Here is a 15,542-nt window from a genome sequence, read left to right on the forward strand (position 1 = left end):
GAGAAGCATAGAGAGACTGAGAGGAGATGAGTCTTTTTTCTTTGTCTGTTTTTTGTTTATTATTATTATTGGAAAAATGAAAATGCTCTAATAATAATTGAAGTGATGAATGCACAACTATGTGATTATACCAAATACAATTGATTGTATACTTTGGGTGGATTGTATGCTTTATTGATAAATATCAATAAAATTGATTTGTTTTTAAAAAAGGTAGAACAAGTGGCTTTGGGTAGATGAGGATGGTACTACTTTGCTCTGGAGGGTCACAGGTCAAGGGGCTTATAGTCTGGCAAGCCTTTGTAGCCATTTATTTCCTCATCTCCTTTGTAGGACAGGAAAGGCAAAACTTTAGGATTGAGAGTATTGAGCAAGAACACAGAGTGGAAGCTAGAGGGGAAGAGGAGGCCACCCCAAGCCCTGCTCTGAGTGACTGCTGAGCACCATGCCAGCCACCTCTGCACTCATCACAAGTCTGTGACAGTTTGTTTCCAGGGGCTATTTCCCCTGCTGGAGTGTGAGGTCCTAAAGGACAGAGACTGTGTCTGATTGATCTCTGTACATGAGGTGCTTGGCATATAAGAGTTATTGGATAAATGTTTACTGGATGGATATTTGGACATATGCCAGAGCATTTGTCTGAGTTCCCATGTCAAGTACTAGAATTGTCCATCATCATCATTCCACAGCAGCAGAATCTTCTCCTTGGGGCTCAGTTGCTTCCATGTGCTTGACCTGAAAACATGGGGGAATGAAAGGATTGTGGGTGACATGTTAGGAATTCTTTAGGAAATGCTATATGGAGCCACTATTTATCATAACTTTCATGCTGCTTTGCAGACAACAAAATCTCTTATCCCAAATTATAAAAACAATGTGTAAAATTAACTGAGTGCTTATTATGAGGTTTTTGATATACTTTTTGTTTCATTTAAGGTTAGCAACAACCTTGTAGGGTAGGGATTCTTACCCCCAATTTAGAGACTGGGAAACTGATATTAAGAGGAATTAGGTACTTGCTTGGAGCCACAAAGCTATTAGATGCCAAAGCTGGCATGTGGACCAACTTTGTGCTGCTTATTTTCAAATCCCATCGTTTTGAACTTCCATTTCTGACCATGAAGGAGTAAAACTGTCTTGTATTAACCTCCCACCATAAACAACTAAAAATTGGATAAAATATAAAAAACAACTATTTATAGACTGCAGGCAGTCTGTAAGAGAAAGGAAATAAATGAGGAGAACACTAACATTGCCTAGGCTTCCTGCCTAGCAGGAACTCCTTACTGAGTTCAGGATACAGAGTTTGAAGTTTAGGGGGACCAGAGAAGCTAGAATTTGCTGAGCAAAGTGTCCGAGAAGGGAGGGATTCACAAAGAAAGAGCTCCAGAAATGTGCATAGGGATTTCCTTGAGTCTTCAACTGAAATCAAATTTATGCATAGATAAAATGAAACCTCACAAGACTGGCCGAGAATAATTTCCTTGGAAAGAACAATTACCAGGCAACTGTAAGAAGAACAACTTCTGAAGCTCACAGACGGTTGGAAATAATTTGAATACCCATCATCCAAAGCTGATAGACCTTACTGAATACATGAGCCCTTCAGTAGAGATCCCAGAGGACTCACACCACTGGGGACAGACTAGTCCTAGAATGGATTTATCTAGACCTGCTCTGAAAGCAAAACTTCAGAGGATAAAAATGATCCTCAAGCTAATTAACTACCTGCCAGAAAAAGTCTAACTCTCTTTAAAGAATTACCACAAAACCCAGCACTCAGCATCTTAAATTTACAATGTCCAGCATCCAGTTAAAAATTACAAGACCAATGAAGAAGTAGGAAAACATGACCCATGACCAGGAGAAAAAACATACTTAGAAATGACAGAGATGAAGGAATCAGTAGATAAGGACATTAAAACACCTATTATGAATATGGTCCATGTTCTCAAAGATGAACAAAATGAGGAGAAAAATATAACATATAAAAAGACTCAAGCGGAATTTCTAGAAACAAAAATATCATATCTGAAGTGAAAAATACACGGGATGGGATTAATAACAGATTAGACATGGAGGAATAAAAACCCCTCATTTTATTGAATCCTTACCACACCCTTAGCTCAGAGGAATTAGGAAGCTTGCCAAAGATCGTACAGGTAGAAAGTAACAAAGCTGTAATTTAACCCATCATCTATCTCTAATACTAGTACCTGTTCTTCTGTGAACCAAACCAATGACAATATGATGTTATATTTCTATAGCAATTTAAAGATTTTATATTTCTTTGGATGTCATTTTTGTACATAGCTCCAGTTCCTATGAAAACTCTTCTATTTACTGAAATACAACAAATATAAAGCAGCACATGTTGTCAGGGGTAAAATTCAGCTTATTTTACTGAGCCTTACTATTTTCATCTATAAAAATGATTAAGTGACCATGTATACCTATACAGCATCTTGTAAATGTAAGGGATTGATGCTCACAGTCTCAAAGTATTCCTACTCTAATGGGACCTCACATATATATTTTTAATGTAATATTATTACAAAGTCAATAAAAAATTAAAAAATTAAAAAAAAAAAAAAAAAAAAAAAGTATTCCTACTCTAGGCTGAGTCCAAAGGAAGAACAAATTTGAGTTTGTTTGCATATGGCATCCCCCTGGTAGCCTTCACCTACCTCTTTCTCACCCCTCCCAAGCAGTCCCAGAAATTCACCTGTCACTCCAGTCTCCTTTCCATTCCACCTTCCCTCAGGGGTTCTGCAGCTTGACTAGGTATGCAGGTCCACATTTGCAGGTCACCTGCACAAAATAAGAAGTCATTTATGTGGTTAAGTTGAGTGCCAGTTGCAAGTGTCCCAGACATCTAGGGTAAGGCTCAAGCTGACTTCTGAGGTATTGAAACAGGAACTCAAAGCCCTGAGCGAGATGGTAGAGGAGGAAGTGGTTCTGCTATATACTAGTTATGAGACCTAGGGCCAGTTACTCAATCTTTCTGTGCCTGATCTGTAAAATGGGGCCAATAGTCATACTTACTCATTGGGCTATTATGAGGCATAAGTTACCACTTGTAAAGTATTTAGAACTGTACAGTGCTAAATAAATTTTGTTAAATAAATATGAAAATAAATTTTAAAAGTTCTTACCAAGAAACAAACATGTTTGCTGGAAATCCAAGAGGAAGAAAAGGTTGAAGAAATATAAAGAGGAGTTAAAAGGAATTGGAGGACTTTTGGCCAGGTACTAGGGTCTGTGGTAGGGGGTTGTGTGGAGATGGGTGCACCTGGAGCATGCCCTAATGGAAAATGAATGTGTTTATGTTGTCATTTGGTATATTCTCAGTGGGTGCAGACCCATACAATAAACAACAAAATATTAAACTCTCATTCTGGGGAGTCCTGCTACTTTCTCAAATAGAGTGGCAAAAATTTCTGGAGCACCTAATAAAAGAAAACAGACCAGTATACCAAGCTTTCAATATTAATGCTTGTACTTATGAACCTTATTCTGGTAAAAATGGAACTTAGCTTAATAACAACTAGCGCCTATAAGTTACTTCATGAAAACCTCCTTGATGCTCAAATATGGCCTTTTTCTAAGCCAAACCTTCCGCCTGACATGGGACATGGCTCTGACTGAGCCTTCCTGACATCACGGAATTACTGTCAAGTGCTAACAGTGATGCATTTGGGGAAAAACCTTGACCAAAAGGGGGAATCACTAAATACAAAAGAGTTTTTATGGCTAAAAATTTCAAATGAGTCGACAGGTCATTTCAGAGGTTATGTTTATGCACATTTCAGGCAGATCTCACCAACTGCCACAGTAAACGAAGTCTTTAACAGAGGTGCTCCAAGGGCTCCAGAAATGTTCAATCTCTAGAGGCAAGGCACACAGCCTCACGAAATCAGCATCCCATCAGTAGGCCTTATCCTGGAATATATGAGAAATCTGCATCCCCAATATAACAGAGGGGGACTCATTTATAATTTCCCTACTCAGGATTCTCTACCCTTCTATTTGAACCTATAATTAGCACTATACCTGTTAAATGTATGTACCAGAGACTTAAATCCTTGGTCTGTTCATATGCCAGTTGAGCCCTGAATCTCAGCAGAATGATGGCCAACACCTATTCTCCAGTTCATTGGACTCACCTAGGACAACTAACAAAATGATGACGGTGCACAACTCCCATCCCTGAAAATGGAGAGTACCTACAATTGCAAACAAAACAGTTCCTTCCATCTGCCCCATAAGATCTAAGTCCTCTCTCAATCTGAAGCAACATCATTCCAAAAGTCTCAAAATTGAGGAATGAACAAACACAAAGGAGGAATGCAACCAAAGTAGACTTATTAGTATTGAAATAATGGAAGAACTTGCAACAATGATATAAAGATAATGGTTACCAGAGGTTCTGAGGTGAGGGGAAGGGAAGAATAGGTGGAACAGGGCATTTTCAGGGCACTGGAATTGTTCTGCATGATATTGCAATGGTGGACACAAGCCATTATGCATTTTGTCAAAACCTATAAAACTGTACAGTGCAAAGTGTAAACCATAATGCGTAACTGAAGACCTTGGCCAGTAGTAATGCTTCAATACTGGTTCATCAAATTGTAACAACTGTACCCCACTAATGTAAGATATTATTAATAGGGGAAAATGTGCTAGGGGGTGGACTGGGTTATATGAGAATTCCCTATACTTTGATGTAACTTTTCTGTAACCTAAAACTTCTTTAAAAATAAAGTTTATAAAAATAAATAAACAAATATGCTAAACTAAAAAAAAAGAATATCAGAAGTTTTTTGAGATGGAAGCTTCCAATTTCTTATCTCTGTGCCTTTGCTCACAGTGCTCTCTTCAGGATTGTCTTTCTTCCCTCATACAAATCTACCCATCTTTCAGGAGCAACTCAAATGTCACCTCATCTATACAGACTTTCTTAATGTCCCCCAACCCAACAAGGTATACATCTTCTCTCCTACCTCTGAACAATCAAAACCCTTCATTTATGCCATCTTCTCTCAGTTTCTAGTTTGCTTTCTCATTATTTTCTGTTGTGGTTTTTCTGCACACTTGACCATAAGCTCTTTGTAGTCAGGACCCCTGTGACTCTGCCTCTCAATGCCTCAAAGAGCTCAAAAGATGAATGACAATTGGAAGATTCTTGGGGAAAGTTGAAAAGAAACATCTGAGAAGTAAGCAAGAATTTGAGGGAGAAGAACCACATGTATGGGCTGTTGTAGCAGCCCAGAATGAGGGTTAGAGGCATGGCAGGACTAGATGTCAGATTGTCTGAGAGCTGCCCTATGGGCGGAGAGGTTGGATGGTACATTGGAGGAGGCATAGGCTTGACCTACAGTCCAACTCTTTGCCCCAGAAAGTAGATAGAGTGGCACGGGGAGCCCATCATCTACTTTGGCAAGCCCTGCAGGACTCACTGGGGTATCTACCACCCAGACTAGGCACAGATGCTAACATTCATCAAGATTAGCCAAGGCCTTGTCAGGAGGTTCTCAGAGAGAAGGAGGAGGCCGAGAGGGAAACAGAGGGGCAGCTCAACACACCTTTCTGATTAATGTGAGCGTATAGGCATGGCCACCCACCAGCCCATTGTCCAGCACCCTCTCCTTCTGCAGAGACAAAAGAGAGGTGCTGGTCAGTCCTCAGCCATGTACAGTTCATTCCAGGGGTCATGGCAGCCTGTTTGGCTGGAGCAAGAGCTCACGGGGGGGAGAGTGGAAGAGAAAAATGGTGTGTTACCTTACAGTTTCCAAAGGGCTTCAGCATCCATGGACTCATTTGAGCCTCCAATAACTCAGAGTGTGATTCTGCAGTGTTTATAGCACCCATTTTATAGAGGACAAACTCAGATCCAGAGTTGCTATATGATTGTGTGAGTCACATGAATGGTCATTGGTGTAGCCGGCTGAGCCCAGGGCTCTCTCCTTCAGGCCCAGCTTCTTGGCTGTTATTAAACTAGACATGGGAAGAGCCCAGCTTAGTAGCTGTCAGCACCCTTCTCTCCACACCCCTCTTTATTCTACTATGGCCTTGTCTGCCTGAGGACCCAGTTCTGCTGCTGTAGGTGCAAGGGTTGGGTGAGGTCCTGGAGCCCACATAGAGGTGAGAGCTATGGCTGGTGGAGGGGGGCAATGGGAGCAAGAGAGGAGGACACCCCGTCTGTGCCCATCCCAGACTCACCTCTAAGTGGGTCTGGTAGCCAATGAGGGTTCTGCTGTAGGAGGCTTGAGTTAGGATGTCCCAGAGGTTGTCAGGGGCCTCTGCCAGGTTGATAGTCACGGTCACCCCTCCAGTGAAGTCCACAAGGGTTTCAGACACCTCTCCAAACTGCAGGTCTTCATAGGAGCCAGAGAGCCTGCCTGGGGAAGGAATAACATGGGAGGAGAAGGGAAAGGGCACCGTGACAGTTTGAAATTTTTTTGTAAATCCCAGAAAAGATCATGTTCTTAAACTAATCTATTCCCATGTGTGAACTTTGGTTACATTAGATTCAGTTAAGGAAAATGTCATTAGCGCACCTTTTGGTTAGATGGCTTCAGGGCCTTTGACTGGGCTACATCAGGGAGGGGGGACCCAGGTTAGGTCTCCGCCCTCTCGCTGGAGTCTTATGTAAACTGAGAACTGAAAGCAGAGACACACAGAGAAGACAGCACCATTGTGACCCTGCCTGAAAGAGAAGACTTCAGGGAGACAGAGAAACCCTGAGAGGCTGAGAGAGAGGCCAGAGGCTGGAATCAGGAGAGCAGGCCCAAAGTGAGAAGCCATGATTTTGCTTTGCCCTGTGGCTTTGCCAGGAGTCCAGGACCCAGCCAGCAGCTGACCTGTGGTGAGAAAGCATCTCTCATGATATTTTGATTTGGACATTTTCACAGTCTCAGAAATGAAAGCTTTTATCATAATAAATCCCCATTATAAAAGCCAACCCATTTCTGGTATTTTAGCAAACTAAAACAAGCCTTTATATCACAGCCTAGGAAGGTCCAAAGGAGTCTAGTGGCCCCCCGATGTATTATTTTCTGGCCATATATCCTCTAGTTTTTCTTTATATACTAGGGGCGAAGAAATGTATACTCCTTTCTGCCCCCCCCCTTTTTTTAAAAGATTTATTTCTCTCCCCTTCCCCCAAGCCCCAGTTGTCTGTTCTTTGTGTCCATTTGCTGCATGTTCTTCTGTGTCCACTTCTGTTGTTGTCAGTGGCACAGGAATCTGTCTCTTTGTTGTGTCATCTTGCTGTGTCAGCTCTCTGTGTGTGTGGTGCCATTCCTGGGCAGGCTGCACTTTCTTTTGTGCTGGGCGGCTCTCCTTAGGGGGCGCACTCCTTGCACTTGGGGCTCCCCTGTGTGGCACGGCACTCCCTGCGCGCATCAGCACTGCACGTGGGCCAGCTCCACATGGGTCAAGGAGGCCCGGGGTTTGTACTGCGAACTTCCCATGTGGTAGGAGGATGCCCTATCCACTGGACCAAGTCCGCTTCTCTCCTATCCCATTTATACAAATCCATGCATTAGGCAAATTTTCTGAACACTTGTTCAGATGGTATGACCCTACATGAGAGACCCTGGGTATGTCACTTCTATGGTGACTAAGATGTGCCTCAATGTCTGTAGCAGTTTGGTATTATTGATGAATTCCAAAAAGAAACATTGGCTTATGCTTATAATCTGATCTGTACCTGAGCATGATTGAGTTATGATTAGGGCATTGAGTCCCCACCCATCAAGGGTTTCTGATTGTGAAGTTTACATGCTGGAGTTTGATGCTAAAGTCTTAAGCTGGAGTCCCAGGAATTAAGCTTCCAGAGGAAAGAGAAGCCAGCCCCAGGAAGGAAGGAACCTTGAAGCCAGAGTAAAGCAAGCCCCAGGAAGGGAAGAATCCAGGAAGCCTGAACCCTCACAGTTGTTGGAAGCCATCTTGCTCCAAATAGATTTGGTGAGGGAAGTAACTTATGAGTTATGGCCTGGTATCCATTAGCACCTACCACAAATAAATACCCTTTATGAAAACCAACCAATTTCTGGTATTTTGCATTAGCACCCCTTTGGCTGACTAATACAGTGTCTCACTTCATAAACGCCATCTGCTTCCACCCCCTTCTCTCAACAGAAATAAAAGAAGAGGAGAGAGATATCTGGTGGTCGTCTTACTTGGCATAGGCCTTTTCCAGGAGTGCTCCCCAGAACAGTTCTTACATTTGGAGGAGACAAAGACTAGCTGTCCAGCCTCATTCACAGATAGATGGTCATCTATCACCACAGGAACCCACTTCCCAAAGTGCCAGAACTGGAGGAAGAGAGTGGCTGCTGGTGAAGAGAGTCAGCCCAGGGCCAGAGACGCAGCTCCGGTGAGAGCCTGCTTTCCTGTGACTCCATCCTGGCTGAGGCACCAGGGTGACTCTCACCCAGAACCGGAAGATGCCAGCATACTTCTCAGTGAAACTCTGATGCAGGGGAACGACCCGTCTCAGGATTTCCTGGTACAAAGTCAGAGCTTGCAAAGCAGCCAGAAACCAGCAGTCTCCTAGGCCAACAGTACACAATACCATTCTACAAGTATCTGCAATTATCTACTGAGGACTTACTCCATGCAAGACATACACAATTGCTACACTCTCCTGGCTTGTAGCCTAATTAAGGAGAAGCAGAGCATATACTGGGAGAATGACGGTGAGGGAGCAATGTGGGGAGTGGGGAACATTGGCAGAATCCCAACTTGACACCAAGAATTGAGTCACCTCCCAGGACAAGCTTCTAACTTCCTGAATACCCCATCTTTGGGAACTTGGACCTAAACATACTCAAGCTTTCTAAGTCCTGTCCCTGTAACTTATTTATGCTCTTCTGGGAAAACCTCACCCATTCTGGACTCCATTTCTCAAATGTGAAATAGGTGTCACTATACTTGTGCCTTCTTTGATGGACAAATGTTGCTTCAATTTATCCTAAAAAGAATGTCGGGATGTAGATAGGCCTTCCCAGGTCCTATTCCAGGGAGTCCAGTCACTGGTGTCCCAAGAAGGACCTCATTGTGGGGACACAAGTAGAATGAACACATTTTCTCAAACAAAATTTAGACCTGGGAACTGACAACCAGGATGAGTTAGGGGTGTAATCAAGTTGGCATTCCCATTCATCCTCAGAGGACAAGTTACTGTATTGCTCAGCAAACAACAGAGCATGCCAATGGCAGTACAAGGTTTCTGCTGAATAAGAATATGGCCTACCCATCTCTTCTGTTGGGATCTCTCAATTCCCTTCTTGGGGAATCTAGCTTAGGAGGTCTACTTGGAGACTTTACACAGAGCAGGCAGCCTGGTGTTTCTCCAGGGGATACACAGACTTACCTACCACTCCTTGGCACAGATCCAGCCTTTTAGCCTTGGCAAAGTAGAACTCAGGATTGCTCTGTAGCTCCTGGGAAGACATATGGGATTGTCATACTGATCAAGAACAAACACCCTCCTGGAGCTATGAGGACCACATTTTCCCATACAACCCCCCCCCCCCCAAACTACTGCTAACTTCCATATTCTGTATTCTTAGATATAGAATATATGTCAAATCAAGGCTTTCCCAGGAAATCCAGAATATATTTTCTTCACATTTTAGCTACTCAGTTCCTTATTCCTTCTTACAGCTCTTGTAGGTCAAAGGCCCAGACATGTCCATGTAGATACGGAGAAAAGCCCTTACACCAAAAATACCTTTTCTTGGATTTTCTATTTAAAATGGAAGTGCCTCTTATTGGGAGTATTCTCACTTTTCTCATTCTCCTCCTACTCCTCGTTCCTGCATACACACACCCTGCCCCCATTGTAATGGCTTCTTTGGCTTTCCATGCTGAGATGTGAGCTGGAATGGTGGTGGTGAGTGGAGGGCTGGTCTCTGCCACAGGACAAGCACTAAATCCCTCAGTCTTTGCACAGGCATGGGTCCCTAAGACTTTCTTGGAGAAAGAACTGAGGTCTTGGCGGCCACCAGGCTTAGGAGGTCCACTGAGAGCCTTTACACACAGTAGAGACTTAATAGGTCTGAGGCTGCAGGTGTTAAGGGTGACAGCTGAGTAGGGAACAGAGAAGGGAAGAATTTGCAGCCCAGGCTGACTTCCCTTTGTTCACAAACTTCCCTTTGTTCACTAGCTGTGCTCCTGAAGCCAATCAGGTTTGGGGGAGATGGATTGCATTGGAACACACTGAGACGTTGCTTTTTAAAGCATTGTTGAAGCCTTTTACAAAGTGAAGAATATTTTTGTGAGGTGATTAATAGCTTCTAATTTGTGTGTCTCAGGAGCTCTGGTTTGGGGGCATTGAAAATATGTTAAGTGTCTCTAGCAGATGGTATTAGTGGTGACTCAGGATGCCTGGCCATCTCAGATGAGGCTCAACAGTGTCTTGGTGTATTTTTGGCTGTAGCTGCTCTGCACATTTCTGTGCAGGGCCCTGGGGAGAGCTGCATATTAGGCCAGCTTCTGCATCTGGAAAATGGTCATGTGCAACCCAGTTCCCCTCTCATGGGATAAGTGGCAGTGAGAAAGACTGGGTACAGGAAAGCTCCAAACCCTCAGAAGGAGGGACTGGATGGACACACGTCATGTGGGTTGTTCACAAGCCCTCCCCAACCCCTTACCAGAGGCTTCCTCCACAGCAGGCAGGGAGGCAGCTTCTGCAGCAGGGGCCCCCTGCTGATGGAGCTCAGAGTGGCTGGGAAGATGCTGTCTTCAAACAGGCAGTGGTTCCTCAGGCATCTTTCCAGCAAGGCCTCGTAGTCCTGTTTGGGTAGCCGGGAAGAGTTCCTCATTGAGTCCTCCCAACCCAGTTTCCATCTCCCTTGGAAAGACAGCCACAGAGACATGGCAGGGGTGGTCCCTCCTGCTCCTGAAATGGAGAGCAGTTTACTCACTTCCTATTTGTGCTTGACCTTTCTCTCAGAGAGAGGAGGAAGATGGAGAAAATGTGAGAAGGAGAAATGAGCCTATGAGAAAGAGATTGAAGCACGTGTTTTATTTCTTACTTGGGAGAGTGGAGGGCTTGGGTTCCTGGTGGGGGGTCCCCTCTCTGGGAAAACTTCCTTGAGGGTGGGCCTTTTACTGAATTTCCTGACTGCCTACTGGCCCCTGGTTCCCCCCCCCCAAGTTATAAAATGCACCTTATTGTTCTCTACTCTCTAATCAGTGCTTCTCAAGGTATCACCAGTGAAGGACTTGTATTTTTTATTTCCAATTTATCACAGACTGATACTTTTGAAAAATTTAATGAAAATTAATTACTAGAAACATGAAAAGTTAAAAAGATATACTAAATACAAGTCGCCCCTTTTTAAATTTTCAGATTCAACAGAAATAAAACTATTTGGTCTAATTGCTCTAAGCTTCTGAACACTTACCCTCGGTCTTGTACTTAGCTCATGAAGAACTGCTATTCACCGATTCACGGAAAGACCTGTCCACAGACCCCACTTTTGCTCTGAGTGATTCATATATGGAAGGATCCTCTGTCTTAATACTGTTGTTTTTTTAACTCCTATGGGATTAACATTGGTGGAATGTCATCTGTCTAAAACACCTTTACCTCTCCTGGTTAAGACAGCGCAAATCCTGGCTATTATTTTGAATAATTCCTAGAGGAAGACCCAGTACTTTCCTGATCCAGCTTATAGAGCTGTTACTGAGGTTTTGTGTTCTCTCTTGAGTTATTCTTCCTAATATGGGCTAACAGGCAATACTTCCTCCGCCTAACCTCATTTTCTTCCCAACAAGTTTCTTCTACCACATTTACATTTGTAAACACGAGACTACCCAAAGGCAAGGTCTTATTTTCTTGGCCCTTCAAGCCTGAACAACCATCCTTCACTGCTAATGATGTGGCAAATGGTTGAGTGTCCCTTGAATTCAGAACCTCACTCAGGCTCATGTCCTCCTGAGAAGCAAAATGAAGGAAATAAAAAGATCCTATTTCCACCACTCAGAGATAGCTGCAACTAACATTTCGTTTTATGATTTTAGGGAATTTTTTCTATGCATAACTATATTTATTATGAAAGTGAGATAACATTATACATTGCATTTGGTGTCTTTTTTTCACTTGACAACATTTAACAAACGATTTCCTTTGTCCATAAATCAAATCTAAAAAATCATTTTTTTTTTAAAACTGGGTATTCATTTATTCTAGAACCATTTTCAATGATACCCCTCTAAAATGCGCAACTTACCCCTACCCCAACACTGCTGATAATGTACAAATATTCTATTTAATTATTTTTAAAATTTTATTTTTTAGTTATCTTTTTTTAAAGTTAATATATCACGCAAAATGTTACATTTAAAAACATAAGAGATTCCCATATACCACACTCCCCACCACCCCACTCCCATCTTTCTTTTAATTGTATTTTTTTGAATAGTTTAACAGTGAACTTCTCCCTTGATGGCCTAAATACACTTTCTTTTCTTTTCTTTTTTTTTCTTTTTTTAAATTTTATTCATTTTGTAAAAATATTACATTCAAAAAATATGAGGTCCCGTTCAACCCCACCACTCCCACCCCACCACTCCCCACCCCAGCAACACTTACTCCCATCATCATGACACATCCATTGCATTTGGTAAGTACATCTCTGGGCATTGCTGCACTCCATGGTCAATGGTCCACATCATAGCCCACACTCTCCCACGTTCCATCCAGTGGGCCCTGGGAGGATGTACAATGTCCGGTAATTGTCCCTGAAGCACCACCCAGGACAACTCCAAGTCCCAAAAACGCCTCCACATCTCATCTCTTCCTCCCATTCCCCATACCCATCAGCCACCATGGCCACTTTTCCCACACCAATGCCACCTTTTCTCTGTGGACCTTGGATTGGTTGTGTCCATTGCACCTCTATGTCAAGAGGAGGCTTAGATTCCACATGGATACTGGATGCAATCCTCCTGCTTTCAGTTGTAGGCACTCTAGGCTCCATGGTGTGGTGGTTGACATTCTTCAACTCCATGTTAGCTGAGTGGGGTAAGTCCAATAAATCAGAGTGTAGGAGTTGAAGTCTGTTGAGGCTCAGGGCCTGGCTATCATATTGTCAGTCCAGAGATTCAAATCCCCTAGATATATCTTAAACCCCAGCACCAACTACAATTCCAGTAAAGTAGCATGAAAGCCTTGTGAAAAGAGATCCCATCTGTGTCCAGCTCCATCACGCAGAAACACCAGCTCCAAAGAAGGGCCAACTGACATGGCAGTGAACCCCATCTGCCATGACCCTAGAACCCATGGGTCTCTTTATCCCTCAAAAGAACCAATACCTGGGGTTGTATCTACTTTATCTGTCTCTGAGACTCTGCTCAGGTGTGCATAAGGGCAATCCTTTTGACATCCTCCAGACTCTTTTTTAGAGACTCATAGCCATATAAACTCATCTGTCCTTTCCATTTCCCCCTTAATTTAGGTCAAACAGCATTAAAAAATCATTTTTGATGATTGTATATTATGTCATAACATGATGGACCAAAGTTGACTTAAACAAATATATCATTTACAACAAAAGAAAAAAATTCTAGTGATAAATCTAAAAAAAAAAAGTGAATACAGTGATACTGTATGATACAAATTACTCTATTGTTAGCTATATATTTGAGTACATCTCTATTTTCCTAGGATAAATTAGGAATAGATGAAATTTCTTTAACCTAAAAAAGGATATTTATTAAAAACCTAGGAAAAATAGCATATTTTCTGAAGAAATGTTAAAATATTTCCTTTAAAGTAAACAGTGGATAAGGATGCCTACTACTACTATTTTCACTCACTTTTAATTATGAATCCTAGCCAATCCAATAAGACAGGAAAAATTTAAAAAGGAGCATGAAAATCAGAAAGCTATTATTTATAGAAGATATTATTCTAAATCTAGAATATCCAAGAAACACCACACACCCCCCCCCAAAAAAAAACTAAAGAACTAATAACAGAGTTCAAGAAGGTCAATCAGTGCAAGGTAAAAACACAATAATGTTCTTAGACAACAACAACTAACTAGAAAATGTAACAGAAAGAAGATTTATTCATAATAGCAACCAGGTTTCTGGTCTGGTAATTTGGTGCCGTTAATTAATATACAGGTGTCAGAAGTTGTTTGAGCAAAATGATGATTTCAGACACAGTAGTCATAGACACATATGCAATCACTCTGGAAACTGTGTATAGACCACAACCCCAATGTGTTATACACACCCAGAAGACAGGAAGAAAATGTTTCTAAATAATAATATTGGCTATCTCTGGATAATGTCACAACCCAAGATTTTTTTTTTCTTAATTGTACTTTCCTTTACAAGTCCACAATTAGCATGAATTACTCTTGTCATGAAAAAAATATTTTGATAAAAATAAAATATAGAAAAGGCAGATCAGTGGCTACCTGGGACCAGGGTCAGGAATTTACTAACAAAGAGTACAAGGGAAATTTCAGGGTGATGGAAATAGTCTATATATTGACAGTGGTGCTAGTTGCACAGGTATATACATTTGTCAAAGCTAAATGAACTACACACTTAAGATAGGCACATTTTCTTAAAGATAGTCATACTTCAGTAAAATTGATTTAAATAAAAAAGATGTTGAAAAACCAAATGATGTTTCATTGGCAGCATCCTCCTAAATGTACTGCCTTGATTTAGAATAACAAACTCTGTCAAACGCTTTCACTTCAGGAAGCTACTTCTTCAACCATCTCTAAAGTGGTTAAGAAATATAGACTATATGCTAAAGCTAGGAAGACTGAGACCATAAGAGCGGGAAATGAAATTTCCCAGGAATCTCAATGAAGTCCAAAAACAGGCCCTAGTTCCCAGGGAACCATTCCATGACTTGGTCCCTGACTTAATGTTCAATTCGTTCAGATGTTTGAGCACCTACTATGTGCCAGATGCCTGGCCTCATGTTGGCCCTCCATATACCTGTGAGGGTAGAGTCGGTGCTCTGAGAAGGAGTCAAAAGAAATCAGCACAGGTGCTATGGACTTCTAGGGTCCTCTCAGGGGATCATTTATTTTCAGAGAACTCGCATCTTGCTACAACCTCTGCTATTTCCTGGGGAGTAAACCTGAAGTAGAAACCTAGGCTCCTTACACTCTGGCTCTGTCTCCATGATAAAAAAAAACAACAGATTGAAAAACTGATCAATCTCATGCTTTCATGAGTCAGAACAAAAGACTGACCATAGGCCTTGTGATTTATCTTGGGTAGGGATTGGGTTTCTCTTTTGTGTAATAGGTTATGTGCAGTGGTTAGGGAGCTGGAATGAAGAACCCCAGGAGATGCTGGGTCTACCTTTTCTCATTCATGTGACCACGGGCAGACCCCTTAGCCTCTCTGAGCTGGTTTCCTCACCTGTAAAAAAAGGATGCCACCTACCATCTACTCTTGGGACTCAAAGGAGATAAATTCATGGAGGGCCTTGAAAGCTCTAAAGCAGGGTTGGCCTGGGAGCTGAATCTGGCCCACCACTTTATTTG

At 42.2% G+C, this 15,542-nt stretch overlaps 1 protein-coding gene across 1 annotated transcript in view; it reads right to left on the reverse strand.

Moving 5' to 3' along the window:
• The window catches only part of CAPN14 (calpain 14), a 29,430-nt gene extending 18,541 nt beyond the window's left edge, over nucleotides 1-10,889 (reverse strand). The window contains 9 exon segments of the mRNA XM_004451081.2: nucleotides 661-735; nucleotides 2,726-2,811; nucleotides 5,586-5,648; nucleotides 6,223-6,397; nucleotides 8,187-8,223; nucleotides 8,226-8,322; nucleotides 8,441-8,559; nucleotides 9,383-9,452; nucleotides 10,665-10,889. Of these exon segments, the coding sequence (XP_004451138.2) occupies nucleotides 661-735; nucleotides 2,726-2,811; nucleotides 5,586-5,648; nucleotides 6,223-6,397; nucleotides 8,187-8,223; nucleotides 8,226-8,322; nucleotides 8,441-8,559; nucleotides 9,383-9,452; nucleotides 10,665-10,889 (947 nt within the window).
• Between the last annotated feature and the right edge of the window lie 4,653 nt (nucleotides 10,890-15,542).

This window comes from Dasypus novemcinctus, chromosome 17, assembly GCF_030445035.2.
Source record: "Dasypus novemcinctus isolate mDasNov1 chromosome 17, mDasNov1.1.hap2, whole genome shotgun sequence".
In the NCBI taxonomy this organism is placed as follows: Eukaryota; Metazoa; Chordata; class Mammalia; order Cingulata; family Dasypodidae; genus Dasypus; species Dasypus novemcinctus.